This window comes from Cyphellophora attinorum (assembly GCF_001299255.1).
Source record: "Cyphellophora attinorum strain CBS 131958 chromosome Unknown Contig16, whole genome shotgun sequence".
In the NCBI taxonomy this organism is placed as follows: Eukaryota; Fungi; Ascomycota; class Eurotiomycetes; order Chaetothyriales; family Cyphellophoraceae; genus Cyphellophora; species Cyphellophora attinorum.
In genome coordinates, this window is record NW_017253244.1 from 648017 (window position 1) to 665024 (window position 17008).

Sequence of the window (17008 nt, forward strand, 5' to 3'; positions counted from 1 at the left end):
CTCCACTCGACGTCCTCCAGAAATACTCTCCTGGGCGCCTCTCGAGCCCAAGATGCAGTCCTGGCTACCCGCAGTCAGTACTTCGAGGAGCTGGGAACCGCGGGAATGATAAGCTGACCTGCCGGTCAGAAGCCGTACCCTCCGCCAGACCAGCCAGGCTACTGGCAACCACATTCCGCGACGCTGCAATGGTATGTCGCATGGCAAGTGAGACCTCATCACTGTCTAACGCGCGCAGGTGCGAGGAAGACTACTACGCCAGCTACTACTGCGCCGAGATAGTCAACACCTTGACCAACATCCTCTTCGTCTATCTATCCTACAAAGGCGTCCAGTCATGCTGGAAATATGGCCACGACACAGTCTTTGCCGTCGCATACTTTGGCTACTTCCTGGTTGGGTTCGGCTCTTTCATGTTCCATGCGACATTGAAGTACCCCTGGCAGCTCGTCGACGAGCTTAACATGATCTACACGACCTGCTTGATGGCATATGCGTCCTTGTCATACGCCCGGTCCGTCCGGACGCAGGTCCTGCTCGGCATTTCGCTCACACTGCTCTGCATCGGTATTACCGTGTACTACCACCACATCCAAGACCCCACCTTCCACCAGCAAGTATACGCCGCACTGACGGTCTTCATCGTCTTCCGCTCCGGCTGGATCATGGAGACCAGCCTACGCCCGTCCCTCCGCAAAGCCGCACCAAGGACCGCAGCAGAAGACGCCCGAGATCGTGCAATACTCAAGAACATGTGGTTCTTCGTAGCCTACGGCCTAACCATCTTCCTATCCGGCTTCGCGATATGGGGCATAGATAATGTCTACTGCGGCACGTTGCGGCGCTGGCGTCGACAGATAGGCTTGCCGTGGGGTATCTTGCTTGAAGGGCACGGCTGGTGGCACCTCATGACTGGTGTTGGGGCTTATTGTTATATCGTTTGGGGCATACATCTGAGGAGGGTGCTGAATGGCGAGCAGGATAAGTTTGTTATGTTTTGGCCGAATTTGTGGACGCTGCCTGAGATTGTGAGAGTGGACAGTGCGGGGCCTGGGGCTGCGACTGTCAAGGAGAATGGTAAGGTCACTGGAAAGGCGAGCGGTGGACTAGCAGCGAACGGAGAGCTGAAGAAGAGGAAGTAGAAACACCAGGACATCATGACCACATCGACAACTGCTTCCAGAGTGAAGCAGGCTTAGACCTTGAGATACCTTTGGATACCCTTAGACTACAGATGTATAGAACACAGCAAATCGTTGCAATGAGTATGAAGTGCAAACAACATCTTATATGCACACTATCTTTCTCGTTCCTAGTCTCGAAAATCCGATGTTCAAGTCTTCTTAGTACGCACATCCCGTTGCCCGCCGCAGCTATCGACGGCACTCCCAGTCTTGCTGCGCTGGACTCCAGCCTCGCACTGCGTGATCATCACTTGGTTATAGCATCGTTTGTTGGATGGAAGCGGAATACTATCAACATCAGCATCAAGCGTGCCCGACGACTCATGGCCGGACGAAGGCAAAGACCAACCCCAGCCGTAGTTAATAACTAACTAAGTGCTCTTAAGGAGACTTGGCCGTGTGTAGGGGAACCGGGGGTTGCGAAAGAGTACGCGCCACGGCTTTCTCTCTCTCCATACGCGCCTCTATTTCCCGCAGCTGTTTCTCACGTGCTGCAAGTTCCTCGCGCTTCTCAGCTATTTCGCGTTGGACGATCTTCTCAATTGCTCGGAGCCGATCTTCTTCGGCCCGGAGGTAAACCTCTCTGGCCAGGAGGGTTGAGTTTTGGAAATTGAGTCCTGCTTCATGCTGAGTCTGCTGTGATTGGGGTGGCACCGGTGCTGGACGTGGGGCTACGAAACGCGATCGTTCGTCCAAGGCAATCCATGGATGGTACTCGAGATCTGACCCTAAGACGGGACCACCTCTGCTTGAAAATACGGCCGCATGGGCTCTGACTTGAAGAGCGGCTTCCGTTGCAGCGGAACCATCCATTCCAAAATGATAATGAGCACTATTGCTGAGATCGCTGGAGTAGACTGGTAAGGCGTAGAACGAAATGGTCGAGACTTGCGATAAGCTCAGACCTGACAACACCGACAAGGCCGTTGTGTAGAACGCCGTACTGTTACGGGATGTCATGGATTGTCTCTGGAAGATGGCTCGGTTGTAGACTCGCGATGCTATAAGATCTTGTTCGAAGGCGTGTTGTGGCACAATGCCCTGGCTCGCATCAGCAAGCATTGATCTACGATCAACGCTTCTGCTCGCTCTGATAGTGGAGGCGGCATCTCCGTTGTCGTTGGCGATAGCGATGATTGAGCCTTCGTCACACATCCCAGCCATGCGGCAGGCCACAAGCGAACTGCTTTGCAGCAGACCTTCGACAAGCCGCGCCAGGCGGCGACTCGATTGCTCTGCCTCCTGCAGAGATTGGCTGTGAGGGTGTCAATTGTCAGGACATAACCGTCGCCAGAGTCTACTGACCATTGCAAGGTTGTCAAAATCAACGTCAACGACGACTTGTGATACTGCAAATCTGACACAAGCGCTGAGATCTGCTTCTCTCTACGAACCCACTTGAGCTTGTCGAAAGCACGCTTGGGATCCTGGTGGAGGGTGTCAAGCAACGCTTGCAAGTCAGAATAGGTGATGACGCAGCCAGTGAGCGTAGTCACTACATGCTCGACTTGAATGAGAGCTTTGCGGTCAGACGAGGCGCGTGCTTTTTGGTCCAGATAGGGATGGAGCAATTCAAGTGCTGCAGTGATGTTTGTGACTTCTTGCTGGACTGACTTCGAGAACTTCGGCACGTCCTTATACTGTTGAACGACATCGTTCAGCGTTTTGGTGATGGCAACGCCAGCTGTGAGAAGCCCAATGACAGAAGCTGAGACCGAGAGGGGATCACTCATTGCATCATGCCATGACAGCGTAGCATGATATGGTGATCAGCTCAATAAACAATGTCCTGTAGTGGTGACCGAGCGGAAAGGCTCAGTCCTTTAAAGACAGTCGTCAAAGCTACACCGCCACCACCAGCAGAGGCGCTGCAGTCCTGCATGATCAGGCAGCCAATGGGCGTACCTGTCAGAGATTCTGCTCAGACGCTGTCAAGGAGCTGAATACGAGACCCCTGAATCTGCCTTGCCATCCGATTCATCGAAGAACTTGAACATGAGCATTGCCGGGAAAATCGTGCTGCACCGCTATAAGTGATGCGCAAGACCGTAGTACATTCAGGAAAGCATGCAGGGATACAGCGTGTTCATAGACAACGGGTCTGGGCGTGTTCTTGCGGTATACCCAGTGGTGTTGTGAGGAAGACAAGCTCGATGACCTCCTCAGTTGAGAGATCGAGGGTTGTCAGAAGACGCCGGATGACTGACCTGTTGTGCAATTATATTTGGCGTACACTCCCCGCACTCAGCATTTCCTCACCAGGTAGCGTAGATAGAATCCAAGGCGCCAACCAACGCCGGATGACAAAGACCTTTACCTCGATAGACCAAAGCTACAGAGTGGGTACAGGGCTACACGTAGTCTTTGCAAAACTATCCCGTCGTGCGTCGAGTCCGCCTAATTCGCCTCTCGTGTTGCACTACGTTACTAATTTCGCTGGCTAGATACATCGCCACTGGCACCTTCCTGACGAAGAGGACTGTCGCCAACATGCCTGACAGAATTCGGGCTCTGCGGTGCGAAGTCGGAGACTTCAACAGCCTGACCCGCCTTCGCAGAAACGTCTTGCGGTCCTTGTTCGGTCGCACCGTCGCCAGTGGGGTCGACGTTCTCCTTGTCTGTGTTCACCGTCAGAGGGGAAGCCACTGCCTCAGCCGCATTGCGCAGCCTTTGATCCAACAAAGCTGCATCAGGTCGTGCAGCAATCGCAACACCACCGCGCTCGCTTTGTGTGAGGACATCCGCGCTGGCCACCGACTCCTGGTCACCCTTAGCCTTCTCGCCTTCTCGACTTCCGATCTTTCGTCTGTCTTTGTAGCTGTCACTTCTGCCAGGCCCATTGTTGCCAGCACCAGTGGCCCGCTTCGCGACTCTGACAATCCGTTCAGGACTGCGTTGCCTGCTTGCCGAGCCGCTGGCTGCGGAGCCTCCGTGAGCCATATCGCGTACACCATGAATGACTTCTCGCATGCTCTCTTCTAGGTTGGTCAAACGCGACATCATGAGTCGGCTGATCCGGTCTTGCTCATCATTGCGCTCATCACGCTGCTTCCGCGCTTGATTCGCATTGAACACCTGCGTTGCAAAGCTCGCAGGAATGGCACCAACGTAGCCACCGCCGATGGCTTGATTGTCGCCGATGTCGCTTACAATGTCCATGTTGGGGTTGTTGATTGAAGGATTGCGTTTATTGGCATTATTGCCATGCAGTGGCGAGGATGTGTTGGGCTGACGTAGGTGAGGTAGCATTGGACTGAAGTTTGGCGCAGAGCGGAATGCTGCATTCGACTGATCGGGCAGAATTGGACGCATGCGGGAAAGTCGCTTGGGCGTTTTGCGTCCCACCAGGGCTAGAGAGCTGGTGCTGTCGTTGGACTTGTTCTGTGGCTGATAGTCCCTGACGCCGGCTGTGTGACGGCTTCTGACTTCGGCTCGGGCTGCTCGCTGCCTGACTCAGGTCGATAGATTTGTGTTGCTGTCGAGAAGTTGCGCTGATGTTGAGATGGACGACTCGAAAGATGTGCTGCGTCGGAAGCCTCGTCAGTCGGTGCTTTACGAGACTGGACAGGGCTGGCTCTTTTTGGCGCGCGCGCTCGTGGTGAGCCATGACGCGAGAAATAGTCCATAGGCGGTTGCAATCTTAGACGCATCACATCTGCGCTATCGGTGTTGTTTCCAGACTGGTCCATGTTAGTGGCCTCGTCGTCGTGTTCTGTAGCGGCAAGCTCGTCGTCGCCATCCGCGTCGGTGTGCTGCGACGGGCCTTCGACCTGCGATGGAGTGACCTCCTCTGGTATCGCGAGTTGGCCTGGCGAGAACAGCTCTTGCATAGATCTAAACTCTTCCGGATCCGAGGCAACAGAACCGAGGCGATTCTGACGCGCTCTCATGGACCTGCCCCACTGACCAGAAGGTCTCTGACGCTCGAGACGATCAACAATTTTCCGATCCTGCTCTAGTGGTGCAGTCAGATCATCGCCCATCTCTGTCATCCAATTGTTGACAGCCGTGCTCGTCTGACGACGATCTTGGCTGACTTCTTTACGAAGAGTCGAATCTGGCACGCGTCGAAAGACTTCATCCAATGCGCGGTCCTGTCTGAAAGTGGCGATCGAGGGAGCTCTTGCCAGCCGAGGGACTTTCGGAGCATACGAGCGCTTGGGTCTGCCCCTCTCCACATATTCTAGGCTGTCATACACAGACGATCCCAGGAAGACCTTCTCGTATGAGTAGATGGCGAAGAGGATCGGAAAGTGCGTGACCTTGATTATTGTACGGTTCACTTTGACGTACTGCCGAAATGGTATGAAGTAGCGGAGCGGAGTAAGGAGCCATTGCAGTATGTTGGTTGGTGCGACGTATGAGAACAAAGCATCCGACTTGACACTGGCGATGGTATTGACGGCAAAGACGAACTGATGTTCCTCATTGGCATTCTTGACGATCTCCATGAACGAGTTCGTGAGGACTGTGATCAGTATGACCACAATCAAGAAGTGCGCAATGAACAGAAATAGCGTCAGTATGATCTTTCCCAGAGTGTTGTAGTTCTCCCAACGGTCCCATGCTGCAGGAGTGAAACCCATCAGGATCTGCAACAATGCGTAGGCAACGTTGCCTGGCGTGTCCAGTTTGTCGTTGCCGAATGATAGTGTCAAAGACACGAAGAAGCCAGAGCAGCTAATTAAGATGAGAAGAAAGATGGCCATTAGGTCTTGCGCCATCATACGGAAGGCAATGAGCAGCTGAGAAAAATACTTGTAATGATCCAATACCGAAAACAAGCGTGGGAACAGGAGAATAGCGTCAGCTGCTAAGACATCGTAAGCCATGTTGGCGATGGTGTGTTTTCGTACATCCACCATGACGATACCATAGATCCGTAGACATAAGTGAATGAATAAGAGAAGAAGAATTCCCAAGTCGAAGGTGTTCCAGAACGAGGCAATGTACAAGCTGAAGCCCTGCTCGTTGAAGCCGACTATCTCGTCAAGCATATAGCCACCAGCCCAGAACCAAAAGACGACTTCAAGAGTGGTAATCTCTAGAGATCGCTCGATCAGCACTGCTACGAAGAGGCCAAGTAACACCGCGAAGGACAGTGTTGAGAGGATGTTGCGGTAGCGTGGCACTCTTAGCCGCGAGAGCTTCATCAAGGATGCATCGTTAGGATCATAGATCGTCACCGCTCTGCGCAGCAATTTGGGATCGAAGGGAACGCCTTTACTCGTGTCGACGGTGCCATAGCTAGGTTCAAGTTGCCGTACATTTGGTAGCTTCCGGTGCATGCTGTCGGCCGCAGAATGAAACACAATTGTTCCTGCCCAGATTGCTTCGAGTTGCTGTACCACAGTAGGATGGGCGAGGAACCTCTTAGCCTGAGCACGCAAGGCGACCTCGTAGCAGGACACTCGAGCGACTCGTTGTGGGCGTCGTGGCACGACTGCAGTAGGTGTGCCATTGACTGTTACCGCCGCTGGCTCAACCTGGCCCTGCAGTGGGTCGAAGTCGTAGGAAAGTGCATCGATGAGTTCTCTCGTCGAGTATTCGCGAAGCAGCCTTATCGCAAGCAGCTCGCAGAGCATAGCCCGCGTCCTACTCGTGCCACTATTTCCGGGGTACATCGCAGCCTCCTTGACAAACTGCAAGCAATTTGAGAGCAGGGCGTACTCAGTTCCCGCGTTGAAGTGCTGTTGCGTAATCTGCTGGATGATCGGTCGCACCAGAAATTGTGACACCTGGGGTGACCGTAGTTGGTCCCACGATAGCACAGTCTCGCATCGTGCCACAACAAGCTCTCGAATCGTATGTGTCAAGCTGAAGACGGGAATCAGATCCAGTGTTGCCGAGGCGAAGATTGGCAGCAGGGGAGTGCTTGATTCATCGTCGTCCTCATCCTCGTCTTCGTTGTAGTCATCGCCCTCCTCATTCTCGTCCTCTTCGTCTTCGTCATCCTCACTGCGACTGTACTCATCATCGTAACTCGTAGCTGATCGCGTTGTCGAGCGATGGAAGGTACGGTCGATGTTCGAGAAAGTCCTCCGATCTGCTGACGGTGATGATGGTCGATCGACGCGTGTGCGTCTTCGGTCGCTGCGAGATCTGAGCAGAGATGAGAACATTGCTGGGCCTCAACAACGCCTCGACGAGCGTTGCGGCACCGGCTCGTCGCTAGCTGTGCTTATTATCGACGGTCGTCAGTGCTCTGCGGACATAATGGGCAGATGCGGATAAACGCGTAGAATGAAAATTCCCAGGAAGTGGAATCTGGGCGCAATAAACAATGCACGCTCTGAACGCCAACAACAATCAGTGAAAAGCGACGCGATGAGACCACGCCTCAACGTGATGACGAGCCTGTATGTTAGTGGCAGCGAGGAATGACAGCAAGGACACCTCATGTGATGGCCCAAGGCGTGCTAGTTATTAGCATCTGAATTGAAGGGAGACAGAGTGGGCACACGGGCGCTTCATCTTAGAACACCCACGCTTCTCAAACCCCGCGTTCGAAATAAAATCCCCGGTCGAATCTCTGGGCGGGGGCAAGCCTCAGGAATGCAAGGAAGATAGCATATAGATATCATCGACGTAGGTTCGGAAAGGCGGTGGGACGAAGTTCGTGATGCACATCAGATAACACATGCAGTTGCAGCTCGGAAGGTCCAATGAGGGGCGCCGTCGCGAGCATACACTTGGTGTGGGGGTGGCCGCCTGTGAGCAAGGCAAGAGGCCGCAGCTCGGCAGGAAATCGCTGCCAGCCTATCGACTGTGCAGGACCTTCTCACACCGCTTTTGACTCGGCGATGAGTACCTCATCGCTGCAGTAGCTACGCCATCATTTTCGCCTGTTCATGTGATGCAAGGCAAACGGGACATTTATCACGTGACTATCACGTCTCCCGAGAAGGGACTAGTAAGCTGCAAGAGACCGACGAATCAGACCGCCTGACGAAAAAAGTTCACGAGAATCTGAAGATTCAAACCTCAGCAAACTTCCTCATCGTTGCCTCAGAAGTTGCTTACTTTCCTAGTAGTCGTCGGTACCTGCCTCGTCGTGTTCTCATGATCATTTGAAGCCACGGCAGGGACGCCTGGTCATCCCTGCCTTCCTCAACATGGCGAAGCCTCAGCCTCAAGATCTGAATACCAGATCACTTCCACTCGCTCAAAGTCCTTCGCTAGCGGCGGCAACAGGCCCGGATGGCTCTCAGTCACCTACAGTTCCGGCTAAGTCTGACCGGCTGGGTTCTATTGCAGAGGTCGCTGCATCCACAACATTCCAAGGAGACCATCAGAAAGCCTTCCTAGAATTCCATGATGGCAGAGTCTTTCAAGGTATCAGCTTCGGTGCTGACAAGAGTGTCTCTGGGGAGCTGGTCTTCCAGACCGGCATGGTCGGCTATCCAGAGTCGATCACTGATCCGTCATACCGCGGCCAGATCTTGGTCATAACCTTTCCCCTGGTTGGCAACTATGGCGTCCCAGATCGGGAGACGAAAGACAACTTCCTTCAGGATCTTCCAAAGCACTTCGAATCGAGCCAGATACATGTCGCCGGTCTTGTTGTTGCCACATACGCTGACGAGCAGTACTCGCACCATCTTGCTACTTCGTCACTCGGATCCTGGCTCAAGGAACAAGGTGTACCGGCTATCCACGGTGTCGACACTCGAGCACTCACCAAGATCATTCGTGAGGAGGGCAGCATGCTTGGCAGACTCCTCCAAGCAAAGCCATCTGGTCATCAGAGCAATGGTCTTGGTATTACCAACGGCACCGATCATTCACACCCACAGAATTGGCGAGATCTTGTCTCTCCCGTTGACTGGCGGGATCAGAACGAGGAAAACCTCGTAGCGATGGTTTCGATCAAGGCACCGAAGACAATCGCCCCTCCGCAAGCCAAGGCTCTTCTACATCCAAGCGGCCGACCTGTCAGAGTTTTGGTGGTAGACATTGGCCTCAAGTACAATCAACTTCGATGCCTGCTGTCGAGAGGCGTGGAAGTAATGGTGGTGCCGTGGGATTACGATTTTCCCCGACTGGCCGGTAAAGACTACGATGGCTTGTTTTTGTCAAACGGACCTGGTGATCCGGCCACTCTTACGAAGACAGTCGCTCACATCTCAGAAGCCATGAAGGAAGGCCGTACCCCAATCTTCGGCATCTGTCTTGGCCACCAGCTGCTTGCTCGAGCAGCTGGTGCAACCACATCGAAGATGAAGTTCGGCAATCGTGGACACAACATCCCTTGCACCAATATGCTGTCTGGTAAATGCTACATTACATCACAGAACCATGGATTTGCCGTTGATTCCATGACCCTTCCCGAAGGCTGGGAGGAGCTCTTCGTCAATGCAAATGACAACAGCAATGAGGGAATTCGCCATGTCTCACGGCCATACTTCAGTGTCCAGTTTCATCCCGAGTCGACTCCTGGACCACGAGATACCGAATTTCTCTTTGACGTGTTCATCAGTGCCATCATGGATAGCGTCAAGTCAGTCGAAGCCCTGGTGAAGCCTGTGAGCTTTCCGGGAGGCACCATCGAAGAAAACGAAAAAGCGCACCCTCGCATCAGTGTTCGAAAGGTGTTGATTCTCGGCTCTGGTGGTCTCAGCATCGGCCAGGCTGGAGAATTCGACTACTCTGGTAGTCAAGCCATCAAAGCTCTCAAGGAAGAGGGAATATACACTATTCTCATCAATCCCAATATCGCAACCATTCAGACTTCGAAAGGCCTGGCAGACAAGGTCTATTTCTTGCCTGTCAATCCCGAGTTCGTTCGGAAGGTCATCAAGCATGAGAAGCCCGACGCCATCTACTGCACATTTGGTGGTCAGACGGCATTGCAGGTGGGCATTGCGTTGAAGGATGAATTCGAGGATCTTGGCGTTAAGGTCTTGGGGACACCAATTGACACCATTATCACAACTGAAGACCGTGAGCTCTTTGCTCGGAGCATGGAGTCGATCGGCGAAAAGTGTGCCCAGTCTGCTTCGGCGAACAACCTTGAGGAGGCCATGGAAGCCGTTAAGGGCATTGGTTTTCCCGTGATTGTGCGCGCTGCTTATGCTCTTGGTGGTCTGGGCAGTGGGTTCGCGAACAATGAGGAAGAACTCCGAAGTCTGTGTGTCAAAGCATTTGCGGCCAGTCCTCAGGTACTCATCGAACGATCCATGAAGGGGTGGAAGGAGATTGAATATGAAGTTGTCAGAGACGCTCAAGACAACTGTATCACAGTCTGCAACATGGAGAATTTCGATCCGCTCGGCATTCATACTGGTGACTCAATAGTCGTCGCACCGTCTCAGACTCTATCCGACGAGGACTACAACATGCTTCGCACCACGGCCGTCAACGTTATTCGACATCTTGGCGTGGTCGGCGAATGCAACATCCAATATGCACTCAACCCGACCTCAAAAGAGTACTGCATTATAGAAGTCAATGCTCGTCTATCGAGGTCCTCGGCACTTGCTTCAAAAGCAACTGGCTACCCACTTGCCTTCATTGCGGCCAAGCTTGGTCTCAATATACCACTGAACGAGATCAAGAACTCGGTCACCAAGAAGACCTGCGCATGCTTCGAGCCGTCACTCGATTACGTGGTGGTCAAGATCCCGCGCTGGGATCTGAAGAAGTTCACGCGCGTTTCTACTCAGCTAGGCTCCTCCATGAAAAGCGTTGGCGAAGTCATGGCAATTGGTCGAACTTTCGAGGAAGCCATTCAAAAGGCAATCCGTGGAGTCGACTATTCTAACTTGGGCTTCTCGAATATCTCAAACCCTCTCATGTCCGTTGACGACGAGCTGCAGACGCCTTCCGACCAGCGAATGTTTGCTATTGCAAATGCAATGCATGCGGGCTACAGCGTCGACAAGATTTGGGAGATGACTCGCATTGACAAATGGTTCCTGTCCAGGTTGAAGGGACTCAGCGACTTCGCCAAGCTCGTCACTAAGTTCAAAGCGAGTGACGTTCCACACGATCTGCTCCGTGATGCAAAGAGACTAGGTTTTTCAGATCGACAACTGGCGAATTACCTGGACTCCAATGAGCTGGCCATTCGCAAACTGCGAACAAAGGCTGGCATCAAGCCGGTGGTCAAGCAGATCGACACGGTCGCGGCCGAGTTTCCTGCGTATACGAACTATTTGTATCTGACTTACAATGGTACCGAAAGTGATTTGGACACCGGTGACAAGGGCATAATGGTGCTCGGATCTGGTGTATATCGTATAGGCTCGTCAGTCGAATTCGACTGGTGTTCTGTTCGCACGATCAGAACGCTACGTGAACTCGGACATCGAACAGTGATGGTGAACTACAATCCGGAAACGGTCTCTACCGACTACGACGAGGCCGATCGATTGTACTTCGAGAACATCAACATGGAAGTCATTCTTGACATCTATGCCCATGAGCAGTCTTCCGGTGTCATCATCTCGATGGGAGGTCAAACACCGAACAACATCGCGCTCCAATTGCATCGCGCTAATGTCACGATCCTCGGAACCTCGCCTGAGATGATCGACGTGGCCGAGAACCGATTCAAATTCTCGCGTCTTCTCGACCAGATTGGCGTCGATCAGCCTGCATGGAAAGAGCTCTCCAGTATGGAGGACGCCTTCGAGTTCTGCGAGCAGGTCACATATCCCGTACTCGTCCGGCCATCGTATGTTCTCTCTGGCGCCGCGATGAACACTGTGTACTCCCGTAATGACCTGGAGGACTTCCTCAAGCAGGCTGTCGCTGTCAACCGCGACCATCCTGTCGTCATCACGAAGTACATCGAACAGGCCAAGGAGATCGAGATGGATGCTGTGGCGAAGGATGGCACCATGACTGGTCACTTCATCTCTGAGCATGTGGAGAACGCTGGTGTCCATTCTGGCGATGCTACTTTGATATGTCCCCCGCAGGACCTGGAGCCAGAGACCATCGCCAGGATCGAAGAGGCGACCCGGAAAATTGGAAACGCACTCAACATTACCGGACCTTTCAACATCCAATTCATTGCCAAGGACAACGAGATCAAGGTGATCGAATGCAATGTTCGTGCATCAAGATCGTTCCCATTCGTTTCCAAAGTCATGGGGCTCGACCTGATCGAGATGGCCACGAAACTGATCGTCGATAAGCCTGTGGACGCATACCCTGTGCTGAATCTACCAGCAAACTATGTTGGTGTCAAGGCGCCACAATTTTCTTTCTCACGACTTTCCGGGGCTGATCCAGTCCAGGGTGTGGAGATGGCATCTACCGGTGAAGTGGCGTGCTTTGGCGAGAATCGTTTCGATGCGTACATGAAAGCTACAATCTCGACAGGTTTCAAGCTCCCGAAAAAGAACATACTCCTGTCTATTGGAGGCTTCAGAGAGAAGAAAGAGATGCTCCCATCGATCCAAAGTCTGCACAGCATGGGCTTCCAATTGTTTGCGACGGCTGGAACTGCGGACTATCTAGTCGAGCACAATGTGCCAGTGAAGTTTCTGGAGCTGCTCGACAAAGAAAGCAAGGACCAAAACTCAGAGTACTCCCTTGCGCACCATCTGGCCGAAAAGTCGATCGATCTGTACATCAACCTCCCGTCTAGCAACAAATACCGCCGCCCAGCGAATTATATGTCTACAGGCTACCTGACGCGGCGGATGGCAGTCGACTACCAGACTCCGTTGATCACCAATGTCAAGATCGCCAAAATTTTGATTGAGGCCATCAAGAACCATAGACGTTACGACCTCAGCATAAGCAGCCTTGATTGCCAGACGAGCCATCGCAGCGTCACTTTGCCTGGCCTTGTGAACATTGCTGCTTTCGTACCGGGCGTGGCCGAAACTGGGTCGTTCGACTTCTCCTTGATGACAAAGGCATCAGTCGCTGCCGGTTTCAGCATGATCAGAGTCATGCCAGTCGGATTCGAGTCTGCTATCACAGATGCGAAGAGTCTGAGCACTGCTCAGCGAAATGCTGAAAAGGGAGCTTATGTGGACTACAACTTCTCTGTTGCGGCGACCAGCGACAATTCAGAAGCCATCGCTAATATGGAGACCGAGGTTGGCTCACTGTTCATTCCTTTCAATCACCTTTCAGGGAACATCAACAAAGTTGCTGCCGTCACCGCACATTTCTCCACATGGCCAACGAGCAAACCAATCGTCACTGACGCTAAGACGACGGATCTCGCGTCGATTTTGCTGCTCGCTAGCTTGCACGATCGCAAAGTCCATGTTCTCAACGTCACATCCAAGGACGACATCAAGCTCATTGCTCTTGCGAAGGAGAAGAACCTGAAGGTCACCTGTGACGTCTCGGTGTACAGTCTGTTCCTTTCGCAGACGGAATATCCCGAGTACCCAAGTCTGCCCACCAAGGCCGACCAAGAAGCACTGTGGAAGTATTTGCCATCGATCGATATCTTTTCGATTGGCAGCTTGCCATACCAAGTTGCAGGCAAACAGGCAGTACCCACCTCAGGCATTGCGGACGCTATGCCGCTGCTCCTCACAGCCGTCTCGCAGGGCAAATTGACCCTAGACGACGTGATCTTAAGGCTGCACAGCAACCCGATTGCCATTTTCGACCTAACAGTACAGAAGGATACTGCCGTCGAAATCGATATCGATCGGCCATATATTCTTCCTGCAGGAGATGTGTGGTCGCCATTCGTCGGTCAGACCATGCGTGGTGCAGTGACCCGGGTCACTTTCCGTGGCAAGGTCGCATGCCTTGATGGCGAGCTGGCTCTCGACTTGAGCCTGGTACAGACATGTCAACGTTCCTTGCTCCAGCGTCCCCCGAGCTCAAAGCGGTGTCCTCACCAGTTGTCAGAGCCCAAGCTGCAAGCCCGCTCGACTGGAAGCTGTCTGCTTTTGACGGCAGCATTGCTAGACGGCTATCTCTCAGTCAACGTCCGCGTACTTCGCGGGCACGGCTTGTCGAAGAACCGGAAGGAGGCTCGACCATGCCACCAGCTGTACTCGCCCAGCCTATGCCTCCTAGCATAATCTCGCCAGCTCTTCAGTCACTGATCTCCACCTCGCCTTTCCGGAATCGGCACATTCTGTCGGTCAACCAGTTCACTCGCTCAGATCTGCATCTTCTGTTCACTGTAGCTCAGGAAATGCGTCTCGCTGTCCAGCGCCAAGGTGTTCTGCCAATATTGCAAGGCAGAGTCCTCTCTACAATGTTTTACGAACCCAGTACACGGACGTCCGCATCTTTTGATGCCGCCATGCAGCGGCTTGGTGGCCGTGTCGTCGCTGTCAACATGGATCATTCATCCACCAAGAAAGGCGAGACACTGCAAGACACTCTTCGAACAGTCGGCTGCTACACTGATGGCATTGTTCTTCGTCACCCAGACGCCAATTCTGCCTCGATTGCCGGCCAGTATTCCCTCGTTCCCGTCATCAACGGTGGCAACGGTAGCGTGGAACACCCAACACAAGCTTTCCTGGACCTCTTCACCATCCGTGAGGAGCTCGGCACTGTCAATGGCCTGACCATCACTTTCACTGGTGACCTCAAATACGGCCGGACAGTCCACTCGTTGGCCAAGCTTCTGCAATTCTACAATGTGCGCATCAATCTTGTGTCTCCCAAAGCACTCGCTCTGCCTGACGATATTCGCGATCTGATTGCCGAGTCCGGTCATCTAGGCGTTGAGTCGGAAGAGATCACACCTGAGATTGTTGCTCGCTCTGACGTCCTCTACTGCACTCGTGTCCAGGGAGAGCGTTTCGCAGATGTGAAGGAGTATGAGAGACTCAAGAACAGTCTTATCATCAACAACGCGACATTGCAGCACGCGAAGAAGAACATGGTCGTCTTGCATCCACTGCCGAGGAATAATGAGATTGCAGAGGAGGTCGATGATGATCCGAGAGCTGGGTATATCCGGCAGATGCGGGCGGGGCTGTACACGCGCATGGCGTTGCTGGCTTTGGTGCTGGCGCTTGATTGAGATCGGTGGCGAGGTGTTGAGTGGTTTGGCAAAAGTGATGAAGACCGAGAAGGAGCAGGGGTTCAGACTGTAGAATGCAGGAATTAGCGACCATCGTGGTCTTTCATAGACGGAGCAATAAAAGTTTGCATTTGACAATTTGGAAGAGAGCTCTGATGGAAATGTAGCATAAGTCTTAGCACATTGTAGACAGTTGGACAATTACATTTATTCCACCTACGAGGCGGCCTCCGCCGGAGTTCTTGACAGATTGCCATTAATTCGCATCATCCTCGTCTTACCGTTTCTCTGGCGCTTTTGTTTGCCTCGTGCTTCGCTATTTCGATCCGCCATTCGGCATGAATTTCGGCTCCCACCAGAGTGCTCCTCGGAGGCTTGCCTCTTGCGAGCTCGGGTGCTTTGAGGGCGATAGGGTCTTTGAGGTGTGAGAGGAGCAGAAGGTGCCTGTGCCCGCGAGAGCAGTATCCTTGGCAGAAACCATTTGAGACGCGTCCCGAGTGTCGTCAGGGAGGTACTGGAACGCCAGTGTAACACTGATAGAGCGCTTCTGGTGGGCATGAAGTAGATATAAGCCTGTAGGAATTTCAGTAGAGCCGTGGGCTTCTGGGTGGTGCAGACAGGAGCAGCAGCCAGCATTGTAGTGGTTCTGCTTCCGTTTTGCACTTTGTGCACCAGCAGCGCGCAGTGATATGCTTCTGTTCTGCACTTTCTGCTACAATAGCACGCAGTGATAGGCAACGATGCATTTTCTTTCTGAAGCCTTTTGAAGCACTCCTCATGACATGCACTTAACTTCAATGCTCGAACCAGAACACTTCTGTGTTGCTCTAATTCCTCTCAATTGACCGAAGCAAAGCATTCGTTCTCGTTTCTGCGCATCGGAAACGATACACAATGACCAGCCGCAATCTCATCAACACTACCCTCGCACTGGCGACCATCCTCGCTCGCGAGCGCGCGATCAAAGCGCGCAACGACGCCGGCAACTTCAAGCGCAACCACCGCGTCGCGACGGCGGCGGAGTGCGAAGAGATCGTTGTTGATCCTTTCTACAGCTTCCGTCCGATTCGCGATCCTGCGTGGCATGTGCCGTTGTGGCATCTCGAGAAGTGAGTCTTCTAGTTCATGACGCGTTCCCCTTTCCTTTCGCAACGCCCGAATATATGAAGCGGCAGAATACACACTCCAGTCGTCGCTCCAGAAAGACCGGGCAAGAACAAAAATGGCTGCTGTTTTCGTATCCGAGACTCGAACCTACCTCAGAGCGCTTGGACAAGGCCACACATCACTTACAGACGCGTTTCGAGGTCACATACTGACATCAAGCAGTATCTTCAATCCAATGTTCTTTTACAAGCACCCGACTGGAGTCATTAGGAAGAAAAGAGAAGAGCAATGAAGTTCAAAGGAAGATGGAGCAGAAGCTGCCGGTGTTTAGCCATTGAAGGCGCTAGGGAACAAGCGCCTTGGCATGGGTACGTTCCAGTTCTCTTTTCTCACTACATTTCTCTTCTTGCTGTTGTGAATGCACGCATTTGGAGCATCTGGAAGGCTCTGTGAAGACCATGGAAGGTCTGCAGCTCTGCAAGCTGTGCAAGCTGGTCAGAGATGTGAGCAAGGTAGGTTTGGGCTCAGCAAAGGAACTATGGGTTCAGGAGCAGCAGAAGCTAGCACTCTGCTTCGCGGACGACAGCGCGACAGCGTCACTTCGTCCCCGTTGCCGGAGACGAGTATATGGCACGTCCAGCTTGTATCGAGGCGATGGTTCATTTCTGGCCATGCTGGTCGACCTCTACGCGTTGATCAGCGTTCAAGCATTAGAAGAAGCCTCTGGTCCCCAAAACCCGCATTCCCA

The 17008-nt window shown here is 53.0% G+C and overlaps 6 protein-coding genes across 6 annotated transcripts; 3 read left to right on the forward strand and 3 right to left on the reverse strand.

Annotated features, from left to right (window-relative positions):
- Nucleotides 1-52: 52 nt before the first annotated feature.
- On the forward strand, nucleotides 53-1142 carry AB675_4697 (Alkaline ceramidase 3; the record flags this gene model as incomplete). The annotated part of the gene is made up of 3 exons (XM_018144854.1): nucleotides 53-73; nucleotides 130-191; nucleotides 239-1142. The coding sequence occupies 3 exons, from the start codon at nucleotides 53-55 to the stop codon at nucleotides 1140-1142; spliced, it is 987 nt and encodes a 328-aa protein (XP_017999157.1).
- A 423-nt stretch (nucleotides 1143-1565) lies between these two features.
- Nucleotides 1566-2917, reverse strand: AB675_4698 (uncharacterized protein; the record flags this gene model as incomplete). The annotated part of the gene is made up of 2 exons (XM_018144855.1): nucleotides 1566-2439; nucleotides 2490-2917. The coding sequence occupies 2 exons, from the start codon at nucleotides 2915-2917 to the stop codon at nucleotides 1566-1568; spliced, it is 1302 nt and encodes a 433-aa protein (XP_017999094.1).
- A 694-nt stretch (nucleotides 2918-3611) lies between these two features.
- On the reverse strand, nucleotides 3612-4496 carry AB675_4699 (uncharacterized protein; the record flags this gene model as incomplete). The annotated part of the gene is made up of 1 exon (XM_018144856.1): nucleotides 3612-4496. The coding sequence occupies one exon, from the start codon at nucleotides 4494-4496 to the stop codon at nucleotides 3612-3614; it is 885 nt and encodes a 294-aa protein (XP_017999058.1).
- Nucleotides 4497-4534: 38 nt separating this feature from the next.
- Nucleotides 4535-6808, reverse strand: AB675_4700 (Calcium channel YVC1; the record flags this gene model as incomplete). Its single annotated transcript, XM_018144859.1, has 1 exon — nucleotides 4535-6808. The coding sequence occupies one exon, from the start codon at nucleotides 6806-6808 to the stop codon at nucleotides 4535-4537; it is 2274 nt and encodes a 757-aa protein (XP_017999115.1).
- Nucleotides 6809-8299: 1491 nt separating this feature from the next.
- On the forward strand, nucleotides 8300-15153 carry AB675_4701 (Protein pyrABCN; the record flags this gene model as incomplete). Its single annotated transcript, XM_018144860.1, has 2 exons — nucleotides 8300-13898; nucleotides 13955-15153. 2 exons carry the CDS (start codon nucleotides 8300-8302, stop codon nucleotides 15151-15153), a joined length of 6798 nt encoding a protein of 2265 aa, XP_017998997.1.
- An 894-nt stretch (nucleotides 15154-16047) lies between these two features.
- Nucleotides 16048-16552, forward strand: AB675_4702 (uncharacterized protein; the record flags this gene model as incomplete). The annotated part of the gene is made up of 2 exons (XM_018144861.1): nucleotides 16048-16262; nucleotides 16483-16552. 2 exons carry the CDS (start codon nucleotides 16048-16050, stop codon nucleotides 16550-16552), a joined length of 285 nt encoding a protein of 94 aa, XP_017998959.1.
- Between the last annotated feature and the right edge of the window lie 456 nt (nucleotides 16553-17008).